The sequence below is a fragment of the Triturus cristatus genome, chromosome 8 (assembly GCF_964204655.1).
Source record: "Triturus cristatus chromosome 8, aTriCri1.1, whole genome shotgun sequence".
Classification (NCBI taxonomy): Eukaryota; Metazoa; Chordata; class Amphibia; order Caudata; family Salamandridae; genus Triturus; species Triturus cristatus.
In genome coordinates this window covers 305,127,952-305,142,299 of record NC_140591.1, presented here as the reverse complement: position 1 = coordinate 305,142,299, position 14,348 = coordinate 305,127,952, and the positions used below count along the sequence as shown (strand labels likewise).

The 14,348-nt window shown below is 38.1% G+C and overlaps 1 protein-coding gene across 3 annotated transcripts in view; it reads left to right on the top strand.

Moving 5' to 3' along the window:
• Window positions 1-14,348, top strand: part of SKA3 (spindle and kinetochore associated complex subunit 3) — a 637,733-nt gene that overhangs the window by 236,026 nt on the left and 387,359 nt on the right. For all 3 annotated transcript variants that reach the window (XM_085621582.1, XM_085621581.1, XM_085621580.1), the window contains one exon: window positions 9,085-9,194. In XM_085621582.1, coding sequence (XP_085477708.1) covers window positions 9,085-9,194 — 110 coding nt within the window. The remainder of the gene's footprint in view (window positions 1-9,084; window positions 9,195-14,348) is intronic.

The following is a 14,348-nucleotide window of genomic DNA, read 5'->3' as shown; positions in this document are numbered from 1 at the left end:
TGTCCCGAAGGAATCTATACAAATCCGTCGTCAGACGGGTGTCTGTGTGTCTCGTTAGGAGCCACCTCTCAAAAGGGGTAAGGAGTCGCTCCGCACCTCTACGAACCTCAGGGTGCATCACCCAATGCCGGATCCTCACAAAGCGGAAACGCTCCAATTCCAGAAGATCTCGGTCTCTGCGGAAGTCAGAGAAGGACCGAGGCCCTGTCACGTAAATAAAATGCCCTATGGAGCGCCGGCCCTCCTTGGTCCAATGTGTGAATCCTGCCGAGTCTAACCCTGGGGTGAAGTCTGAGTTTTGCACTATAGGGGTAATCGGTGATGGAAAAGTTGTCAATCCCTGGGAAACGGCTACCCGGTCCCATGCCTACAAAAGGGGATGAGTCACCTTGGAGAGGTATAGGTTTCGGGCTCTGGCAGATTGAGCGAGGAAGGGAACACCCCACAATTGCTGCTTGTCCAAGGACCTATCCATAAACAGCCAATGTTTCACAGATTCAGGGCGAGACCATTCCACCAATGTGACTATTGATTTTTGAAGACTTGTCCTTCATCCAGCATATGATGCTGGACATACACGGATTGAATTTATGGGCAACCAATTGCAAATATTTAGCGATGGACACTATGATTTGTGTGTCATCCACATAGGATGAGGCAGAGATTGTTTGGATTCAGCCGATGACACTATCAGGAGCTTGGGAAAATCTGTTAGCCGGTGATTGAGGTGAGCTCTGGTCCAAAGTAGATCAGAAAGAGGCAGGTCCTTTTATATATTTTCAGGTTTGTCGCTGTAAATGTAAATTATTTTAATTTAGCATTGGTGTAGGACAATGTACTTTATCTGGACAGCTTGCAAATCTGTCATTGGTCTGACCCTTGTGGACCTATGTTAGGCAACCTTGCCTAAGGATGATGATCAAAGACTATGCATTTTGGCGGAAAGTGTCAGACTTCCGAGTCCTATTGTTTCTGTATCTGTTAGGTGCAATTGTCACAGGGGTAAGTTAGGTTTCTAGTGTGACCATATTACTCTTTATTTAAGTGAGATTAGTAAAGTCCCTTCAAAGTAACAAATACACTTACTATTTTGTGTTATTTTTCAAACAGATGTTTAGAGTGGCAGATAACCACTTTGCCACATGTAGCCTTGATTGCGCTAGATATAGAACTTTCTAAGCCAGAAAGAAAGAGGAAAATAATTAGAAGCAACATTGGTAGAAACCCTCAGCTATATTCATTATTTTTGTCACAGGCCCTGCGAAGGCCAGGAACCTATCCTGGCAAGCCCTCCAGGATATAGGATATATCCATACCTCCTTTTGAGGTCTCTTGTAAACTTTCAGAGAAACATTGATATCTTTCGGTCCATATCAGGTGTCTGCCTTCCTTTGACATGTACTTTGACCTGTGGAGCTACCTTTTCCGAAGGCACCCTTCCTATCAGTCTTCAGTGGTATAGCTTCCAGATTAAATAGCCCTTCCTCACCTTCCTAAAGGTCTTCCTGCTGAGCTCCCAGCAGCCTGCTCATTCTGTTTTGACTTTATGGTGCCTTTTCTTCTTTCGCTAGCTATGCTACTGTATAACCTCCTCGTAATAATCAGAGGAAGCTTTCCTCTTATTTGCCTATAAAGAGTCTACATGTACTTAACGGCATTCATATTTTTATAGGTGGTGTTGCTCATGGCCTAAGAAGGAACCTGGCCTTCTGCATTGGACATGAAGCCGTTTTTAGACATTCAAAGGAGCACAAGTAGACTTCATGGCCGCTCCTTGTTTCAATTTCTGTGCTTGCTGCTTTACTTCCTTTGGCTTACAAGGCGACCCACCTGAAACTCTTCTGTAAAGGGATGGATTAAGTATCAAATGGGAGAGCTTCTGTAGTCTCCTCCCCGGTCAAAATACCTCTATTTACAGAGCCATTGATATCCTCCGAGAAATCCCTAGTCATAGGAAAGAAAGTTTGTTTTTCCTCATCTCCTACATTCTCTATGCTATATACCGCAGCAGTTCCTCACAGGGATTTATAAATAGTCATAGAAAAAACACCAAGGAAGGACTCTTATCCCCTGTTCCATTCTAGGGGGCCTGTTTTGGCTTCTGCGCTCTACTCTTAGGGGTTGCACTACCTGGCTCTTGACTGTTGAGTTTGCTTCAGATTGAGCATATGGAAAAGAATGTAAAAAGCAGCAAGATCACAAAATTATGGAGTCTAACTTTCATATATGGGCAGTGGCAGGAACAGGTGCAGTGGCTCCAGGGTTGGAGATAACTCAACAGAGCTCTCTGCTCAGCTGTTTATGAAATGGTGGAGAATCTCAGTGACCCCGAAGTAGAGAACTGCAGCGGCCCCCTTGGAAGGTCTTCTGCCTCTGGATTCTGACTGGTTGCAGTTGAAGCAGAGTTAAGTGCATGCAAAGAAAACCGTGTCCATCTATACTTAAATCCTGCATCCCTGCTGCCCATGTGATGTACTTACTTACAAATTCACCTTACTCTTGTAGGACTCTTGTGAGCCTGAATGATTGATTCAAAGAAAATATGCCACTGTGTCACATAATTAACTCTGCTGTAAAATTAATCGAGTATTTATAAACTGTAATACATCACATGCATAATTAAATATCAAGTCCATGAATTGGCACAATCAACAATATGTCAATAACAGGAGATTTAAAATGGCACTCTTCTCTGGCTACTGAGTAGCAATAAAGCAACGAACATGGAAGCTAAGCTGAGGTTTTATAAGAATGAGTTGATATCATTAGTTGTTGGGATCACATTTTGGAGTACTTCTAATGTCTCCTGTTCTTGGGAAGTGCTGAAGTAGTTACAAATAAATCCAAGAAGAATCTTCATGAAGTTGTAGAGAAGTTTAATGGAGCATCCACCTTCTGAAGATCAGCAGTGTAACTGAAGCTAAGCTGCTCTTCAGAACATGGAACAAACACAGGTATTCAAAGAAATACACAAGCAGCGCATGGATGCACTTCAGAAGAAACTTCCATAGAGAGAACACATAAATGAGCATTCTAAAAGACATTCTATCCTAAGAACAATCTATTCTACTACCACATACCCTCCTTCCTTACAAAATACATGAAGGAGAAATTAATGATAAGAAATTATTTAAATAATACAAAATCTTCAAATTTCTTTGGTATGCGTTTCTGTCTCTTGGAGGTAGTCAACAAACTAGAAGAAGTATGGTTATCAACATGTACATGCGATGGCGAACTTGAAGAAGAAACCGGATTAATCACATCAAGATCAGAATGATACATTGGCCCTATTCCTTTTTTCCAAAACAACTGAATCACTAGAAAAATCTGGATCAGAGGAACATGCATATCTTTTAGAAATAGATGCATTAACTTTGGCAATTTTTGAAATATTCCACCAAGAACCATTATCTCAAAGAACAGATGTCTTACCAACTTTAAGAATAATAAAAACATCTGAAAACTTTGATTGAACTTTTTTTAACAAAAACAGGAAATTTGATTTTAACTTTGTCACCTACTTGCAAAGCAGTATGTTTGGAAGGAACCATTTTATTTGAAGCATTACAGTTTTGTTTAGCTAGTTTGTAAATGATGCTCATCTGTAAATTGGATTCACAAGATTTGGTCCATGAAAGGGAAAGTTCTTGGTGGGGTTTCCTACCTTTTAACAAAACGAAAGGTGAAAAGGTAGTACAATGTAGAGTACACAAATAAGACCAAACCAAATCCACTGTATGAGCCTTGACATCAATGCGAGCTTTGATGGCCAATTGAATTCCCTCAACTAAGGTCTTGTTAAACCTTTCCACAAGACCATTTATGTTAGGAGAATACAAAGCAGTTTTAATATGTTTAATATTGGCATTTTTGAGAAAAGAGCTAAATACATGTGAGGTAAATTGTGGACCATTATCATAAACAACAGTTGAAGGTAAACCTTCTTTTTTTAAAATTTCTTTAAGAAATTTAACAAAAGATAAAGAATCTGTTTGGGTGTCCCATTTATATTCAACCCATTTAGAAAAATAATCAATGGCTACTATAATTTCCAATTTTTGCAAATAAATTTCTTCGTAAGGACCCAGAATGTCAATCGCACAATTTTGTTCCATGGAGTGTCAGGAACTTCAATTTTTCCTACATCAGAATGTTGTGGTTTCAAAACTTTGTCAGAATCAGCACAAAGAGTACAATTTTTAACAAAATTAATAATACAATTGTCCATATAAGGCCACCAAAATAAATCTCTAACGTTTTTAATAGTGCTTGATTGGCCTAAATGACCTAAATGAGCAATGGACATGATCTTTTGTCTTATAGCTTTTGGAGGAACAAAAAAATCACCTTTTAAAATCAAATTTTCATTAATCAAGAGATCATCTCTAATTTTACAAAAAACAGAAAGTCTTTTGAAAAATTTCTCTCAAGTGGCCAACCTTAAACAATATATTTATGTACCAAATTAAGATCCTCATCTAAATCCATTGCTTTTGACCATTCCTCTTTTGAAATGAGCTGAGACATAGAAAGCACCATGTCATAAACAGATGCAACTACACATTCCTCAAAACATTCAGGCTGTTTGGGAACATGAGAATCTGGTAACAGTCTAGATAAACAATCAGCTCTCAAGTTTTGAGAACCTGGAATGTAAATAATCTCAAAATTGTACTCCTAGAGTTTAGCAAGAATGCCAAGTAATCTGGTTGATGCTCAGAGAAATTAAAGGTTTATGATCAGTTTTGATTTTGAATGATTTGCCCCACAAATAAATTTTAAAATGTTCCACTGCCCAAGAACAACTTAAGGCTTCCCTTTCATTAGTAGAGTACTTAGACTCAGCAACTGACAATGGTCTTGAAGCAAAAGCAATGGTAACTTCATTATTCGCTTTAAGTTGACTTAATACAGCACCAAGTCCAGTGGCGCTTGCATCAACAGTAATAATGTTCGGGGCAGTTGGAGAAAAGGGAGATAAAGGATTACAGCCAATGTTAGCAGATTTGATGGCATTAACAGCTTTGGAACGCTCATTTGTCCATAAAAATTTGCATCCTTTTTTGAGCAATAATCTTAGTGGTAAAACTATGTCAGAAAACTTAGGAACAAATCAAGAATAATATTCGCATAATCCTAAGAAGGATTTAAGTTGGTCCTTGTCCTGAGGGTTGTTCATATTTTTAATTGACAACAGGAGGTCTTTTTTTGGAAAAATACCATTTCCATTAATCAGATGACCTAAATACTCAACTTCAGAAGAAAAGAACTTGCACTTGTCAAGGCGAATAGTCATACCTTTATCTTCCAACACAGACAAGACTTTGTCAAGAATTTCCTGATGTTTTTTGTCAGAGTCAGAAAAGATTAAAATATCATCCTGAAACGCAACTACGCCATCAGTGTCTCCAAACAAGCAGTTCATTAATCTTTGAAACACTGAGGCGGCAGATGGAAGCCCAAAAGGCATTCTAATATATCTAAAAGTACCCTCAGGTGTGATAAAGGTAGTAATGTCTCTAGAGTCCTCAGTTAGCTCCACCTGATGGTATGCAGATTTTAGATCTATAGTACTAAAAATGTTTGCACCATCTAGTTCCTTAGGCAGAGGATGACATTCCATGGCAATTTGTTTATTTACAGACCTCAAATCCGTGCATATCCTAAGTTCTCCATTCCATTTTTTGACTAAAACTATGGGAGAAATCCATTCTGACGCATTGACAGGTTCAATTACCCCATCAACACATAATTTTTTGATCATGTCAGACAATTCATTCCTAACAGATAAAGGAACATTTCTTAACTTCTGCCTTGAAGGTATAGCATTTTTTTTAAATACAATTCTGTGAGAAAATCCTTTAACTTTTCCCAACTCATTTTTAAAAACATTTTTGTGTCTATCAAGCACTTTTTGCGCAATATCATCATTGTTTTTAGATTCGTTTTTAACAATTTGCAAATCCTCAACGAAACATACTTGTGTTTTTGCATTGGGGCGCAAAATAATATTAAACCTTCCTTGATGTTTCCATCCTAATACCTGCAACCCATCAACAGCAACATAAACCTTACCAAGTATAGTTTTTTGTTTGAAAGTAATGTCAGAAATAAAATACTGTAACATTTCAATTTCTTTGCCCCCAAAACCGTAAACACGAATATCATTGGGTTCTAAAGTTTTATTTTCCCATGACTTATAAAAGAAAGAATCAGAAATAATTGTATAGGGAGAACCCGAATCTGCATTAACCTCTATTTCTTTACCATCAACAGAAATAATACACATGGGAGGCACATAAGGTTCAGAGTCAATGTCATTATCATTGTGAGAAACATAACCTAACTCATGAGTTTCTGTTATAGAAAGAATTTTATTCTCAAAAGTTGGCTCAGAAGGTACCTCTTCTTCAATATCTATATCAGATAAAATAGCCACTCTCCTGCTGGATTGGCAATATGTTCCAAAATGACCTATTTTTTTACATTTAAAGCACTCTTTACCCCTAGCTGGAAAATGTCTGAATTGAAATGAATGTGACTTGGAACCACAATGATTACAGAATAGCTTTCCAGAATTAGTATGTTGCTTAACTGGATTCTGTGACGTTGTGGTAGTAGTTTTAAAAGATTTGTTTTTAAAATGAGCATATTTAGCATTCAAGTCTGTTAAATTAACAGCTGCAACACCTGTAGAAATGTTATCAACATTTATATTATTAAAAGAAATAATAGAACGTTCAACACTTTTTGCAATCTGAATAGTTTCTTATAAAGATGGATTGCGTTGCCTTAAAAGTTGCTCTTGAATCTTTCTATTGGAGGAACGAATAATTAATTGATCTCGAATATATTTATCTACCTGATCTCCAAAATCACATTCAGCTGCTAGTACTCTTAGGCATTCAACATAAGTATCAACAGGTTCATTAAGTAATTGATGTCTGGTATAAAGATTGTACCTCTCCATAACAATATGAGGTTGTTCAGTAAACCTCTTTTTAAGCCTATCTATTGCTTCAGAAAAACAATCGTAATCGCCACTCTCCATTCTTGCTGGAGTAGGAGATGGTGGTAAATGTTCAAATACATCCTCAGCATGACCACCCAAAGTATTTAAAAGTAACGCTTTTTTCCTTTTAGCACTAAAACTGTCACCATTAATGGCTAATAAGTAATTATTAAATTGCCTGTGCCATTTTTCCCATTTCATGCTAGGTTGATTGGGACCTGAATAAAAAGGAGGTGGAGGATTGCCACAAACGGTGCTCATGGTAAAATAAACTTAATTAAATAATAAAAATAATGTTTAAAATATTATTGTAAATATTCAATAATAATTTAAAAAATCTACCCAAAAGCAGTAAAACAGCAATCCAAATATATAATCCGGCTTGTCTGCGTCCCAAATAGATGATCGTAGCACAAGTTACTAAGGTAACCTATCATAAACAAAATGGCCACCAGGAGCGTGAGGAAGCTATCCAAAAGCGTGATGACGTTGAGTGTGAAGTAATGAGGTGTGCGCATCACCGAAACACGCAAGGATCACAATGTGAAGACGTGACACACTGCTTCAATATTCGACACTCTGCTTCAATGTTCGATGAGATGCTGGTAGAACAAATGCACCGAAGGCCGAACAGCTGAGAGTTTGAAAACCAGAAGCGGTAAGTTCCGTTTAAATATTTCAAAGATAAGCTGGGCGGCTGGTTGCGCGCGCATGCACCTTCATAATAAAACGATATTCTCCTTACCAAAATCGTAGAAATAAATGGAGAAGTAAATCTCTCCAAAGATTGCCCTCAATTTGAAACAGGACAGGTGTTTTAAAGACAACAGCGCGGCTGGATGCACGCGTGTAACCACTCGCCAATGTTATAATCTCCGTGAAAATTGCTGAAAGCTCGCCCCAAATCCAAGTATTTCGACAATACTATATGCGAAGAGTACACTGCGGGGGGAGCTGAACCAATTGAAGTAAAAGACCGCAAAAGAAAGCGTGCCCAAACGAACAGGAATCCCTTTTTGCTTGATAATCCAGTGTGCCGACAGCAGCAGGGAGGCACAAGAAGCAGGTATATTAGGAACGAAATTCCTCCAACTGTTACATAAGTAGAGTAAAATGCAGAAATTCGTAAATGCTGTCTGCGTGGATGCTCCAGAGCCTTAGTGAGGTTAAAAATCCATCCTCGTTGCCAATATGAAGTAGTTACAAATAAATCAAAGAAGAGTCTTCATGAATTTGTTTAATGGAGCATCCACCTTCTGAAGATCAGCAGTGTAACTGAAGCTAAGCTGCTCTTCAGAACATGGAACAAACACAGGGATTCAAAGAAATACACAAGCAGCGCATGGATGCACTTCAGAAGAAACTTCCATAGAGAGAACACATAAATGAACATTCTAAAAGACATTCTATCCCAAGAACAATCTATTCTACTACCACAAGTGCAGTGTTACAATGATTGCTTTGTTGGCTGTAAGTAATAAACTGAAGAAAGAAATGCCTAATCCTCTGTTCTTGATGCAGAATCCACGCACACAGATGGCAATGAAATTCGACTGAACATATAAAAACTGAAGTTGCAAATTCTCACAAACTGCAACTTAAATGAATTAAGCAAAATACGTTTGTGGAGAGAATTATTCCTAAGGTGTTTTTGATTTTGGTTAGTGGGTAGTCCAATGATTATTGTTATTATTGGTTGTTGGGGATTGGTCTAGGACTTTCAAAGCTTTTGAGTTCTGATTTTGTGGTGGTTTTCAAAACAGTTGTGTGATGATTTATTCCGTCTCACTATTTTCCAACCCCTTAATTAAAATTACTTGTGCATAAAAGTCCCAGACTTTCCATGCAGAAACACAGGTGTTTCTGTTAAATAATTTCACATAAAAGAAACAATTTTCAAAAGAGTAGCTAAAGTGTAAATGCTTGAAAATGCTTCAATATCGCCAGCCGACTCATGGCATGCCTACTTTCTCATCACACCATTTGACTATGCAAAATGGAGGAATGTTATACTGACAGGTTTTAGTATTGTAAGAGTACTGATATAGATGTCTCTTTTTCTGCTGCAGCGTACTTCAGAAAGGTGGCAATGAAGTCAGCCAGGCATTATGTTCAGAAATGAATATGGCTGAAATTCTAGCTGTGCCTGTTCCACCAACACAGTTAACACACAACAAAGGTACAGAAAAATACTTTTTTTAAATTAAATTTTAGGATGAGATTGATGGACCTTGAGGAACTATGTGATTATTCTGTATGGATTGGAAAGGTAGGTGTAAAATGTGCTGAAAATTATTTGCAACTGCGACTTTAAAGCAACACTAGTTAAATTGCTGTAGCAATAGTGTCTCATTGCAGCAAATTCCACTTAATGACTGACCCTAATTTGTGTCACAAAATAAGAGTGCATCACTTTGTGTCTTCGAATGCCTCCTAATTGTTAATGGTGTCATAGAATTTCTGTGTATTAGACTGGTTCCTGCAGAAAGAGGTATTTGTGTGTGTGGGTTGGGGGGGGAGCTAGGGGTAGGGGGAAGCCTGGGGGGTGATGATCGAAACATATCCATGTCAATTTACTGATGCAGCTACTTCTGGACTAAATTACAGTTTTTTTTTTCAAATAGGCATCAAGATCACTGAAGGAAGCAGTTTGACTTTTCAGTCCCAGTTGCAATTGTCAAGAGACAGAAAGGTACGGAGTTCCTTAGGTGGGATATTAGCCACCTTGTGTATACTCTAGGTAGTGAGGAGGTGGGGAATACCTCCTGGGTGTGTGAGGGTCCTAGTTCAGACAGGAGGTATTTCCCACCTCCTCACTACCTAGAGTATACACAAGGTGGCTAATATCCCACCTAAGGAACTCCGTACCTTTCTGTCTCTTGGCTTAATTTAGGGCATGTACGTTGGACCTTCATCAAGCCCTTCTCGTCCCTCCCTTTGTTGACATACCAGTTGCAATTGTGTCAGACCTTCTGTGCCGTGATTTTCCTCATCCTTGATCGAGAGGTCATAATGTAAATTAATTGAAAGAAAATGGCGAGCTCAATATAGTGCTGAAGAGAAGGAAAGATCTATATTAGCTTTAAAGAAGTACCATAAATTGATATGGGATGCAAAAATCCTACTGTAGTTCTCTAATTGAGGGAGCTAACGATACAAAGAACATCTTTCATATAGATAAGGTTTTCCTTCAACCCAAGGCTTGTTCAACTCACATTATTCCATCTCAATTTTTGTGTGACAATCTCTCCAATTTCTTCAAAGAGAAAATAGCCACAATCCAACAGGGTTTCGCTAGTAGGCCAACTGATCTAGAACTGTCTAAGGCCGTGGAACAAGGATCTTTCCCCCCACATACTATAATGACAGATTTTTTTACTCATTTCTCTTCAGCAATCAGAAAGTGCCATCTTGGCTTGCAAATGTGGATCCCCATTAGATCCTTGTTCGCTGAGTTAAGAAAGCGATTGAGATGGTTAACCCGGTCATTAATTATTTTCTTAATGCATCTCTTGTTTCAGCATCAGTTCCTGAGTCCTGGAAATTGGCAGTTGTTAAACCATTAATAAAGCAATCTGCACATCTTTCGATACTGTCCAATTTTCTACCTAACTCTCTGTTTGCAGCTCTTTCTAAAAAACAATTGAAAAACGTAAATGAGCAATTAATGGATACTCCCAAAAATGTAATACTCCGCACCCATTTCAATCTGTGTTTAGATCTAAGTATTATACGGAGTCCGCACTTTTGGGGATATCTGAAACAATCAAAGCTATGCTGGACAAGGGTAAGAATGGGGTATTGATTCTTTTGGATCTATCGGTCGTATTTGATATGGTGTCAAATGTGGTGCTCCTCCAGTGTCTTTCGGATATTTTCTTTAGTGGTCACATGGTTTGTTATCTCACAAATAGAAAACAGATGGTCTCTCTAGTACCTTTTCTCTTGAGGTGAAAAGACCTAAAGTGTGGTGTTCCACAGGGATCAATCCTTAGCCCTAGTTTATTTTTCAGTTTACAAAGCTTTATTGAAGAAATACAACTGTACCAGTAATACAGAGAAACAATGTATACCAAGTATTAACAATAACCGACTGGAGTTTAAAACCAGAGGAGAAAGCTATTTAAATATTTTTTAGGGAAAAATAACAAGTGGGGAGGGGAAGAGAGGAAGAAGGGAAAAATTTAATCTATGAGGCATATAACTTGAGGTGAATAGTAAATGCAAACTTCAGAGGACAAGAGGAGTAATCTGAAACAACATAATGTAACTACTAAATCACAAAAATTATAGAAATCAAAAGAACAGAGAGAACACTCAGGGAGGTTTAAAATTTGCAACATGTGATCGGAGATTAAGTGTCGACGCCAAGCTATCTAAATAGGTAGTCAAAGGCAACCAGAAAAGATCTTTACTAAAAGTAGGTTTGCAAGAAGAAGCAAGCGCAACATCAAGACGATGAAAGTGACAGATATTGTTACACCAATGTTGTATTGAGAGCTTGTTGAGAGTTTTCCAGTTAAGTGTAATATGTTGGAAGGCTAAAGCAAGCATAAGGTCAAAGAGGCCCTGTGTGTGAGGGGAAATATCTAAAGAGTCCGACAGGCTACCAGCAAAAAGAAGAGGGATAGAATAAGCAATAGATATGTGAAGAATACGAGAAATATAGGACCAAACTTTCTCCCAGAAAAAAGAAACTGAAGAACAAAAGAAAAGAAGATGCTTGAGATCAGCATTAGAGGAGCCACAAGACCAACAATTAGTGTCATTGGACAGAGAAAAACGAGCTAAGGAAATAGGAGTAATGTAAAGTCTTTGATATAGAAAAAACATTGATTGAGTAAGAGAAGCAGAACGAGAAATTTTAAGAGAACGGGATCAAAGATGATCCCAAAAGGAAATGCTCCACTCACATCCCAGATCAGATTCCCATAAAAGTTCCAATTTAGTTTTAACACGCTCTGGGTTGGGGGCCGAGAAATACTTATAGATAAGAGAAGCCTTAGGGAGCGAAAAAAGGATATGTAGGAGAGAATTTGAAGGAGTATGAGAAGAGGGGGACGGAAGAGAATAAAAAGTGTCTAGAATTTTCGTCATCAGAATTAAAAACTTAAGTAAAAATGAGCGAGGACATTGAAAAATAGATTGGAATTGAGGAAAAGAATAAGGAGATGTACCATCAAAAATATGTTTAACCCAAAATATACGTTTCCGTTGCCAAGTGTTCCAAAAAATAGGTCTATTATTCACAGTAATAAGGGCGTTATACCAAATAGACGACTCTAAAAAGGTTTCTCTGGATATAGATTTTGGACAAGTAATAGGTTTTAACAGAGAACACATATGTTTAAACAAGGGAGGAGTAGTGTAAGAGGATTTTGCAGAAAAGGTAAGAACTTCCTTAAAAGAGAAAGGCAACAACAAATCATGTTCGATGGATAGCCAAAGGGGAGTGTATGGGGAAATGTTAGAGATAAGCCATTTTGAGGCTTGGCGAAGGGAAAATGATTTATGGTAAAGACGGAAATCAGGGAAACTAACACCTCCATTAGATTTTGCTTTACGTAGTGAGGATAAGGATAATCTAGCTCTTTTACCCTTCCAAAGGAATTTGGATAAACAGGAGTCAATCCTTTTAAAATAACAAGAAGGGATGTGGATAGGAAGCATAGAGAGGGCATAGAGTAAGATAGGGGAGACCACCATCTTGATTGAATCTAAACGGCCCCACCAGGAAAGAAAAAGAGGATTCCAAGAGGAGAGCAGTTTGTCAATCCGAGAAAGAATCCCAGACATATTTAATTTGATGGTAAAAGCAATGGAATTAGAAAACCACATACCTAAGTATTTGATTTTGGAACTACTCCAAGTAAAACCAGTAGAAGAAAACGAGTGAGGAAGGCATGTATTAGTAAGAGGAAGTATTTCTGTCTTGTCCGAGTTAATTTTATATCCAGAGACAAGGGAAAAAGAAGTGAATTCACGCAGGAGCGAGGGGATAGAAGTATCCGGATCAGAAATAAAAAGTAAAATATAATCTGCATAAGCGGAGAGTTTTAAATGATGATCACCGTAAGGAAAACCAGAAATAGAAGAATTATTGCGAATGGAAGATAAGAAAGGTTCAAGTGCAAGAACAAAGAGCAGAGGGGAAAGAGGACAACCTTGGCGAATTCCTTGACGGAGTGGAAAGTAAGAGGAAGTAGAACCGTTAATTAACACCGACGCTCTAGGGGCAGAGTATAATAGTGAAATAAGCGAGATTAGTTTAGGGCCAAGACCATGCCATTTGAGAGCCGCAAATAAAAAAGACCAGTCTACTCTATCAAATGCCTTTTCAGCATCAACAGAAATAGCCGCTAGAGAAACGGAAAGGGAGGGAACCTTATTTAAAACATTGAGAAAGAGGCGAGAATTATCCGAAGTTAATCTACCTTTGACAAAACCACACTGTTCTTTACCGACCAAGTGTGGCATAAGAGGATCTAAACGTAGAGCAAGTAATTTGGCAAAAAGCTTATAATCAGCATTGACCAGAGAGATCGGACGAAAGTTTTTACAATATATGGGATCACGCCCTTCCTTGTGAATAAGGCAGATGGTGGCTTCCTGAAAGGTGCCCTCCGTTTTCCCAGAAAGATAAAAGGAATGAAAAAGATTAAAAAGTTTAGGGAATAATAATGTAGAGAAATGTAAATAAAATTCAACAGAGAAACCATCAGGCCCAGGAGTTTTCCCTTTCTTTAAAAGTCTTAGAGCAGAGGACAATTCGGATAATGATAAATCTGTCTCAAGATCAGATAGGTTAAGATGGGAGGTAGATGGTGACGGTATGTTATTTAGATAGGATTGGACAAGGGAATTAGAGGGAGGGGAGTCCGGGGTATAAAGATTCAGATAGAACAATTTGAATGTGTCAAGAATTTCTCGATCTTTGTGCAGCAAAGAACCATCGGGAGAGTAAATAGAGTCAATTAGAGTTCGATCCTTGCGTGTTTTCAAATAATTCGCCAGAAACTTCCCAACTTTATTTCTACCTCCATAGTAACGAGCGCTGCTACGTAAGAGAATAGAAGAAGCATTATCAGTAGAAGTTTTGTTAAACGCTAACTTAGCGCGTATCAAGGCTGGAAGCACGGAATCTTTCGATGACGTATAGAACTCATGCTCCAAAGACTTAATGTGAGCCAGGGTAGTTTTATGTTGCTGAATGAAGCGTTTCTTCTTTTTCGAAACAAAATCAATAATGAAGCCTCTTGCAGTGGCTTTAAAGGAATCCCAAAGAATATGGGGGGAGGAAGACATAGTGGTATTTAGATCAAAGAAGTCATTA